The sequence below is a fragment of the Siniperca chuatsi genome, linkage group LG9 (genome assembly GCF_020085105.1).
Source record: "Siniperca chuatsi isolate FFG_IHB_CAS linkage group LG9, ASM2008510v1, whole genome shotgun sequence".
Taxonomy (NCBI): Eukaryota; Metazoa; Chordata; class Actinopteri; order Centrarchiformes; family Sinipercidae; genus Siniperca; species Siniperca chuatsi.
In genome coordinates, this window is record NC_058050.1 from 23,514,111 (window position 1) to 23,524,434 (window position 10,324).

Genomic DNA, 10,324 nt, shown 5'->3' on the forward strand with positions numbered 1-10,324 from the left:
CTGGAGAGTCTTAGTTTACTCATGTTGCTGGCTCCATTGAGGTTTAACTCAACCAGTGAGGCAGTTGTATTTGAAGAAATGTCTGTAGAAATGTAAACTTTGTGTATATAAATGTGGCAGATTGCTCATGCCTTTCCTTTGTGTTCTGTTGTTCAGATGCTGTAGGAGAGGATAAACAAGCTGTTTTCTTGGCTCACTGATGTCTTTCTAAAGGCCACACTCTAGCCCACTTACAGTATTTACTGCAGCAAACTAGCAAGCAGTCATTATTTACTGTAATTAGAGGTAAACGCATAGGCATAATGGGGGAAACAAGCATACACGGGAGGCCATGCATGACAAATAACTGCATTAGCAATTTGATACAAATTAAATCAAAGGAGCCCAGCAAGACTGTGTGATTTACAACAGAAAGGGCTAAACAGCGAGGTGATCAAGAGGTGAACCAAGCTTGTGATTTGTTTGTGCAATATGTCTACATTACCCGAATCTGCTAAGCTGAGGAGGCATTCAGCTCATTGAAAATATGATAGTAATGTTATTGTTAAAGCAGCCACTATGCAACCACATCACTGGCAGGGGCAGGGCCATTTTACATTTTCACTGTGGATGATCAGACAGGCTGAGAGAGACAGAGAGAGATGTAACCTGTATTGCCTTTCTGCAGTGGTTGAGTGGTTTTACTGTAAGATTGATCCAACCGATCACCTCATTTCCTCTCTCATCTACCATAGCGGCCAAAGCGCTGATAATTTATCCGTCTCAGAAAGTGATTTTAAGGTGCCAAGTACAACACAGGAAATGGCTCTGCAGACGTTCCAGTGTCTGGTTATGGCAGGCCTGAGTGCTGGCATCAGTGAGGTTGACCAGTGAGCGAATGACAAGGCGATTCTGAGGACTGTTTCAGCATCAAGCATGCAGAACTTGGCTGACCAGAGACGTGAATCGATTTGACACTGAGCGGTAGTTGTGGTCCTTTCTTGTAAGAATAAGGTTTTGTTCAGTTTCACTATGCAGAATAGGAAACTGCTGAACCACCGAGGATTTCAAAATAGTATGGCACAAGAGAAAGGAGAGGAAAAGCCAGTACTGATGAAGAGGGGGCATCTCATAATAAACTGAGTTGAAGAAAACACACACAGGCAGAATAAACTTATCTTTCATGAGCTTTAATGTCATGTAGTAATGAAACCACAGGAGCTGAACAAGGATGTTTTTGCAGGCTAAATGTAAAACAGCCAGGCTAAGTACATCCTTAGCAATGAGCTTTGTGGACTACATTTACAATACAATGAGCTTTCCAAAAATCCAATATGCACATTGACTAAAAATATCCTGTCTGGGTAAGGCAGTGGAGGGAGCAACCAAGAATGAATTCATATCCCTGAGGAGTTTGGCTTTAGTCTTCCACTCCAAAGGAATCAATCGAAGTGGATTTTTTATTTTTTTTGGCCTCACTATCCACTAATAGATGGAGGGCAAGCTCACCACAGATATGAATATATCTAATATGTATAACAAAAGAGAGGCAGTTCTTTCTACTTTTAGCTTAAAGCCTGAGTGCACACACCACATAGTTGCATATACATGGCACAGTATTAAAGGAATAGTTTGACATTTTGGGAGATATGCTTATCCACTCTTTTGCTAAGAGTTAGATGAGAAGATAGATGCCACTCATGTCTGTATGCTAAATTTGAAGATACAGCCAGCTGCCGGTTAGCTTATCTTAGCATAAAGACGGGGAAACAGGGAAGACGTTATATCTCGACAAGTTGTGGTTTTATGAGGGGTTATGTGTGGAACTATTTCTTGGCCGGGCGCAGTGACCTCCAGGAGTCTTGTCGTCAGCGTTAGGTTTCAAGGCAACCAGCGGAGACTACAGGTAGTCAGTGTGCCGAGCCAAAAAATAGTCCTGCACGTAACCCCTCCTAAAACAAACAACTTGTCATTTTTACACTTCGGTTTCTGTATGGATTAAACAAACAAGATATAAACAAGATGTGTTAATAGAGTTGCAAAGTGGGAGGGGCCGCTGGTTCGGGAAGTGCTTTTCCCCATTCTGTGTTCCATTTCACATTTTTCTTTAAACGATACCCTCAATGGATACTTAACATAGAAACACGGGACTCTGAGAAATCATGTTTTATCGATCATTTTGACATGAGGCCGGCTCTAAATACTACAATACCCATGTTGCTGAATACATGCCTTATGCCATAGTTACTAGATACATCCATAATTGACCCAGGATTTAAAAGTGAATTTATTTAAGCTGCAGATTACATTTTTCAACGCCGTGATCTTTAGCTGTCACCTGCTGTTAGCGGTGTTACTGAATTTTTAGCTCAGCGATTGGATGTTTCATGCTGAAATCAACCTTGGGATCGTTGTTAACATCTACCTCAAAGTTTTTATGTACACAGGCTTTTACCTTTGACTTTTTATCAAAGAACCAGATATTTTCTAAAACAGCTCTGATGATTTGACTGGGAGAGATTCATGCCGATCCAAGCCATCGAAGGGCTCAAACTATGAGTCACGTAACATTGTCTATTGGAAAAATGAATGGGGCCTTTGATTCTGGAAGAAGGGGCACCCAAAATAGCTCATCCGGCAGGTGAATTTTCTAACAGAGCCAGGCTAGCTGTTTCCCCCTGTTTCCAGTCTTTATGCTAAGCTAAGATAAGCTGATGGCTGTAGCTCCATCTTGAACAGACAGACATGAGAGTAGTATGGATATTCTCATCTAACTTTCGGCAAGAAAGTGAATAAGCTTTTCCTTGTGCTCCATATATAGTATCTCAGTGTTACGTAGCTTCCTCTTGTCTTGTCTGCATGACTTGTATTCCTCCCAGGGTGGCAAAGCCTTTTCAGACCCTCTTTGGACACTAAATGTCTCCACAAAAACGGTTTGAAATGAAATTTTAAGGTCAGCAGCTCTTTAATCTAAGGTGACACACAACACCTATGCAAAGTCATACAAATACACACATACTCGTGCACACACAGAGCGTATCAGCATTGACAACATGGAGGAGTGTACTAACACCTTTAGGAAATTAGCTGATGGCAGCAGGCTTCAACCTTACCTGAAGGGATTGACTTACAGAGGAGCCAACCAAATATCAATAAGGGTGATTTAGCCGTGCACTGCTCAAGGATAAAGAGCTTATGCATGAAACCTCTGGAAATACACTTGAGCTTGGCGTGTAAAATGCTGTTGCTTCAAGCAAATCCCTGATTAAATCCCCCAAACACGTTTAGTTGGCTGTATGAGGGGAAGCCTGGTGTTGGCTGTGAGGCACAGTGCCAACTACGGAGGAGGACAGGGCCTGTCCTCCTGTTAAGAAAGAAAAGGAGAGAGAGGGGGAGAAATAGTATATGTCTGAAAATGTACAGTGTAGTGCATTACATGCTGCAGATGAGTCTCTTTGAAGTCTGTAATGTTAATATCTTCCCTCAGGCATTTATGATCCTCTGTGTGTTACAAGAGTGACATTCTCACAGATGATGCCACCTCTGAAAATGACTCTGATGGAAAGCACTGATGTACTACATGTGTAATGTAGCCTTTATATTGGTGGAGTTTGAATTAATTGCTCGATATTATCATACATATTTTTTGGCATTAGTAGCATTGTTGTTGGCTGCCCTTTAAGTTTCATTTTACATGAATATATTGGTGAGAGGGAAAGAAAAAGGAAGTGGTAAAAAATGAGTGTCCAGCACTTGGGCATCGCACCTTGTTTCAACAGCCAACAACACCAGGAAAGCTCGCTAAATGAAATATCACTTTAACATCTGTAATACTGGTTGAGGATTTACAGCTTCTGTGAAGGGAACAGGACAACATTGCCTCATATGGATCATTAATTTTTTATTACCTTTGCTGGAAATCCCCTTCATTTGGCATTTTATTGCCATTTCAGGAAGTAATAGCTAGTTTTTCAGGGATGTGCACACATTTGTCAGCTCTGTGGTCACAGACACAGAAAATGAAAAGCTATAATAACTTGCATTAGTTCATTGCTGCAACACATGATTTTTGAATGATAATGCTGGCTGAATACCTCATTAGACTCCAGTGATCCAGTCTTTTCACTTTGAAATACACCGATTCGTCTGTCTGTGCACTGACTGGCATTTAGAATACGTAGAAGCAATGCAACTCGCAGTGAAAGCGCAGCAATGGTGTGGCCTGGAGCTATTTACCATAGAGTAATCAGCCTACGCATCTCATTAATAGAGGCTGACTCATGTCGTTTCGAATGTAAGCCTTGAAATAGGGTCACACAGCCCAGAAAATGAAAGGACAAGAAACCAAGGTAACAGTGACACTGCATAAGAATCACTAGCACTTGTCTTGCGTAATGCAACATTTGTGGCTGTGTATATGAATATATGCAAATATGAATGATTCTAGTGGTTCATGCATGATTCATGAGTCTTACAGGGTAGCATACATGAAAAATGACGGCTTCCCAAGTTATTTGCGTGGCATTCTTTTCTGCAGGCCTCTTCAGACGGCATTAACAACTGTCAGGGAGAAAGAGAAGGTTGCTTTTACATGGACTTAGCTGAGACAGAAAACTAAAATTTTCCTCAACCAAGAAAAGGAAGTTGGTGTCTCTGACTTGCCTGGACACTGGGGCATTAACATTTTTAGCAAGTCTGCACATGATAAACCTCTTTTCCTAAGCTTTTTGTGTCATCTGCAATATTTTAGTCAGTAAATCACCATGATAACATCAAATATAACCTTTTAAAATGAATGATACCTCACTTTGGAAATGTAATTAGCTCTTTGAAGTAGTGAAGGCTTAAGGTTTTGGAAATAGGGCAACTCTTTCATGTGTGATTAGGTGTTCTTAAGTCCATCCTCACGTAGAGAGAAAGAGAAAATGAAAGGAGACATGTAAGGAAAGGCTCATCAACCTTGAAATGTCACAGGCACTTGGCTGTGGTCGTCCAGGACCCTTTCCACACGCTTACAGTGTGAATTTACAGTGTTGAGGAGAGCACTGAAAAACCGCAGGAGGAAAGACAGTCTCCTGTGGCAGAGAGAGCGAGAAGGTGAGGGAAGAAGGAGGAGAAGAAGAGCAGAGAGGATCGAGCGAGCGCAGAGGACGGTGTACAGTGTATGTCAGCGCTGTCAGATGCAGTCAAATTGCTCACTACAATCAAACGGACGTGGAGCTTTGGCCCAGATGCACAAAGCCGGGTTTACTGGCTTATCTCAGCACTGCACCAGAGAGGGACTGTCACTGGATATTACCATGCAGACCACTGAGCTGATTCTCCCATATCGCAGTGGACAGGGACAGCTTTACACCCCCTCCTTACTCCCACTCTCCTGCCCTGGACACACACTTACCTCCTGGAATGTGTCTGTGCACAACATTCGCATTAAATATGAACAGCCTTAATAATACATGGAAGCTCTCAGAGATTGCATCCCGGGTTTGTGACACAACGCTCTTAACATTCTCCCTAGTCAATTATATGGTTTGGTGCCATTTTAAATAATTTGGGAACAATGATACCACATAATTTTTTTTCTGGCTATTGTTCACTTTGCATTTGAGTGCTTTTCTTGTCTTTTCTGTTTGCCATGTGGATATATTATACAGTATCCAAGCTATTTCTACAGTATAAGACAAAAATGTTGCAGACTTACACTTTGAACACAGTTTAGGCTACAATATGTTAAAGAATGTGTGTGAATGGCATTCATTCCTCAGTTATACACAAAAGGTTTATATGCAGAGCAGCATTTTAAGTCAAAGTTTCCTCTATTTCCTCCTCCATGGACAAGTGCGCAGAAGAATGGCTGGGACTGGATCTAGTTTTCAGGCTGATAGAGCCATACTGTTTGGCCGAACGCTTGGAATAAGCGATGACCTTTCTCCTGTACATCTCCCCCTTCCACATGGAAATCATCAGCAGCGTGGAGAGCACCACGCCGCCCAGCGTGAGCAGGCACAGTCCCGCTATGACGCACCGATCCAGGTGAGCACCTATCCGGGCGCTCTCCATCTCCAGCCTCTCCATCTCCCTCGCCGACACGCTGTCACGGTCCACCACCACATCCCGAGGCACGGCGTAGGAGATGATCACCAAGGAGATCCCGGTCACCAAGAACGTGACTGCACTGATAAACCCGTAGTCTATAGAAGTCCCGGAGCCCTCTCCAAAGGAGAGATCATCCTCGGACATGAAGGAAAACTCCGGGAAAGTCTCGGAGCAAAGCTCACCGTTGCGCACGGGTCTGTGAGTACTTTTACAACTAGTCTCCGGGCTGGCCAGTCGCAGGTTAACATTCTCATCAATATAGGTAAAAGATGTCTCTAATTCCTCGTCGCAACAAACCCGGACTTTCTCCTCGCCGAGGTGACCGAGTTTAACCTCCGCCTCTCCCTTGCGCGGCGCCGTCCTTGGTGCTGAATGACACCGTTCATGGCAGCTGCGGGCCGGGTTACAGCCGCCCTCCCCCGGGAGCGCTCCTCCTGTTGATTTGCGGACATGCAGCGCGCTGGAAACCCGGTCAAGGACGTCGGGATGATCGGGCTGTTTGCCTCCCTCATCCGTGGGAAGCAGCTCTGGAGAAGCCATTCGTGTTTCACCACCCGCAGGTTCACTCTGAGCCTTCCTTCCACGATGTTTTCACCCCACAGCATCCCTAATAAGAGGACACACGCCAGCTCTAAGTTACATGGTGCATCTTAATTAGATTACCCTCATTGTAAAGCGTGAAACCTTATATCCACAATGCGCAAACACTTATGCGTAATTTGTAACTGTGCACATACCTTTATAGGTAGGCCATACTGAAATCAACACCACTTTAAAGTTGATTGGATCGTTTAAGAAAAATCCGTGGACCCTTCATGAAAGGCGCTTATAGTGGCTGTGATTAGCCAAATGCCTCAGTATCCAATTAGGAAAACAATCCACGTATGTTTTAAGCTTAAGATATAGCCCATTCTAATTCTGTTTTAAAATGGACACAGCCTATTGAATGGATGCATAACACAAACTGTTCTAAAACTAAAACTAAAATCACACGTGACATGTATACATAACCATAGTTGGTCTACTTCCAAAAAGATCATCAAGAAATGATTTCACACTACAGCCAGTTTTAATACAAAATACATCCAGTACTTCCATAATATGTGTCGGAATACTCCTGCACACTTTATCTGAATCCAGCAGAAGACGTGAGATGCTTCTCTGCACAAGGGTGGACCAGTCATGCACAACCCGGTTTTATCTGTTTCTAATCCCTATAAGACAAACCTCCTCAGAAATACACTCACCGCGCTACTTCGGCATCCCTTCCGCCGTTTTCCTCTTCACAGACACTATAGCGGGTGAGAGCACATAACGGGGACAGATACAAAAACCTTAATATGCTTTGAATATATTCTCTCCCTGCTCGATGCTGTGGCTGCAGGCTGCACTGAGGGGAGCGCACCGTTAGTCCCTCCCACACACAGAGCCTCAGCTGCGGCGCTGTGGCGCTGAAAGGAGCGCCGCTATCTGTGAGCCGATTGAGATCACTACCAGCCAGTCAACACACTCACGAGATGAGGATTTCAAAGGCTGAGGCTGAAACCTAACGATCATTTTTACCAGCAGTGCGCTTCCCGTAGGAAACATTTTAGGATAATTAGAAATGTCACTGTAAAGCTCCTATGGAGGCCAAGAACAGGTTAGTAGGCCATAGGAGATAAAAATACCACCAACAACTGAAGACATAAAATTAATATCAAGCGCCATAAAGTGTCATAAGGTAATAAAGTCAGTACTGAATACCGCCGACACATTTGAAATTCCTACAGGGATCATATGGGAATATTATACTGATCTTGCTGTCTTAGTGATGCCAGAGCACATAAACAAGACCTAATGTTTGTCAGATACAACGAGACAATTGAAGACTATGGCCATGCATACAGCAATCTGTACTGCATGTTGCCAGTTAATGCCCTCATCATGTCAGAGCAATCTATCCAGCAGTGCTATGCAAACAACGTTGTTAAACTCCGTGTATCATGCACCATCTGTTCTCCTGTGCTCTCAGAAGATTACTGGTCACTATGTCAAAGCCATCCTAATCCATGTTTAATCTAGAGATCTAATAGGTCATCTGATCTGTGACCTAATGTAAATCTTTGGGAGGTTCATCTCATTTATGCCACGTGTTCAGAGTCCATGTCTTGGTAGCACCTTTAAAGATAAATGATAAACAACTTTTCTTGGAGAGTGACACTAAGTAAACTAGATGTGCAGGCCACCATGGATGATTTAAGTGCCTAATCCCACTTTTAACTGAATATTCATTTGCTGACTGTTCCACCTTATTTAGCACAACCAGACAGCAGCTTTAAATATAGTCGCCACTTTTCCTGGAGTCCTAGTGGCTGGGTGAACGGTTTTGGCTCATTTCCCAACAAGACTCCATTTAACAGATGAGTAAAGAGAAAGGGAGAGTGAGGGAGAGAGGGAGTCAGAGACAGACAACAAAGATTTACTGCATCATTTTTGTTCCAGAAATGATGTTGCAGCGGGCGAATCAATGCTTTCTGGTGTGTTTGGTCAGATTGTAGTCAACTTTAGTGGGTCTTATGCGGAGAGATAGAGAGAGGAAGCTGACATCTGACTGTGCGCTCATCTGAGGGGGAACAACAGCTAACTATCAGATGCTATCTGTCTGCAACAGTGCACCACTTTTCCTGCTGGCAAGGACACCAGGCTTGGAAGACAGAGGGGGCTGGGGAGTCGGCGCTTTTAAAGCCTGTAAATGCTCATAGTGTGTCTCCTGCCACAGGCATGTACCCAGATACGGAATAAAGATTATGAGACATGGATGTAGCACTGCTGAAGGTGATGGAGGGGGGAAGCAGAGAGTCCCTGCAAATACAGCAGGAAGAGGGAGAAGAATAAGAGCGGGACAGTGTGTGTGTGTGTGTGTGTGTGTGTGAATTATGAAGTGAATGAATGAATGAGGGAGTGACTGAGTTCGCTTCACCTCCAGCTGCTTCAGGAGCTGCTGGGGCTGGTCAGTGTCCCACAGTAGCAGACTGTGTAGCGAGATAGGTGAATATGAATGAGTAGAACTGCGTGAAATTGAATTTACACACATCACTAAATTAAAATGGTTAGCACCAGTCTGATATTAGGAATTTCTGATAGCTATAGTATCTTCGTGAAAAAAAAACAAAAACTACAGAAGTGACAACAAAGCGTTGGCAAGATGGCTGCAAAAACTCCATCACTGGCAGTTACATCTAAATAAAATTGAATATTAACACTGATACAGTTGATTTGGCTAATTTAACAGGAGCTATGCTACAGTTTGTTTGTATCTGGTTTCACATAACCGCTCCAAATACTCAACACTGCAAAATCACTTCGGCTGTTTAAATGATGCGACCAGAAGGCTAGTAGTGAGGTAGGCTAAGCATGTGGAAACCATTGGTGTTATATTGTTAAAGCACAGTATTTTTAACCCTCACCTGGCCAACTCTAAAATCAGGTAATGTCTAATGACGTGAGTCATAAATATGTGAATCTTTCTCATCTATTCCATCCATCCCATAGGACTTGAACGCCCCATAACTGAACCGATTGTCAAAGCTCGTTAGCTTGATATACCTACGACCCATTTAGATTAAAGAGTAAATATGAAATATGGTATACATTACCTTACCTGTACGACGCCCCCTAAAGGTCACAGCAAGAACTTTTTTGAGTACTAGGCTACTTCCGCATTCCCTCGCAATATGTTTTGCATTATCTCGCAATATTTTTCTTCTTCCATTCCTTCTGAGCCATATGTCTATTTCCGCTCAGCTGCTCCCAGCGCAACGCCCCAGTAGACTATATCAGCTCACTGAACTTTACTTTGAAGTGGACATTAAGTATGCTGATATTGTACTACTGCTCAATAGGCATGCATGGTTATGTAGTTAGTGAAAGAAAACTTAAACAAATTCTTAGATTAGATCAAGAGGTCTCTCCGGGAGAAAGCAGTCCAGTAATCTGCAGGATGCTGTCGGTTTCATTAGTGAACAGTTACTGTACTCTGTACTCTGTACTGTACTGTGCCCCAGAGGGTTTCACTGAGGAAAAGGAGACGTCTTCAGAGGCGGAAATACGGATGTGCAGTTGAATCTGCCTCATAAAGCTAATGTGCTGTATTTGTATGAGTCAAAAAAAAGCAACAAACAAGAAGGAGTCTGAAATGCTGCAAACAGTCAGAACAGTGTGGTTCTGTCACAGAAAGAGCAGCCAGCACTGAACCACTTGCAGAGAT

The 10,324-nt window shown here is 43.2% G+C and overlaps 1 protein-coding gene across 3 annotated transcripts; it reads right to left on the minus strand.

Moving 5' to 3' along the window:
• Positions 1-1,153: 1,153 nt before the first annotated feature.
• Positions 1,154-9,919, minus strand: LOC122882135 (transmembrane protein 74). 3 transcript variants are annotated; one of them, XM_044209185.1, is made up of 2 exons: positions 9,719-9,919; positions 1,154-6,682 (listed from the first exon to the last, which is right to left on the minus strand). In XM_044209185.1, the coding sequence occupies exon 2, from the start codon at positions 6,613-6,615 to the stop codon at positions 5,779-5,781; it is 837 nt and encodes a 278-aa protein (XP_044065120.1). In that variant the 5' UTR covers positions 6,616-6,682; positions 9,719-9,919; the 3' UTR covers positions 1,154-5,778. The 3 variants fall into 3 exon arrangements, with proteins under 3 accessions (XP_044065120.1, XP_044065119.1, XP_044065121.1); XM_044209184.1 differs by lacking the exon at positions 9,719-9,919 and adding an exon at positions 7,323-7,630; XM_044209186.1 differs by lacking the exon at positions 9,719-9,919 and adding an exon at positions 6,813-6,899.
• Between the last annotated feature and the right edge of the window lie 405 nt (positions 9,920-10,324).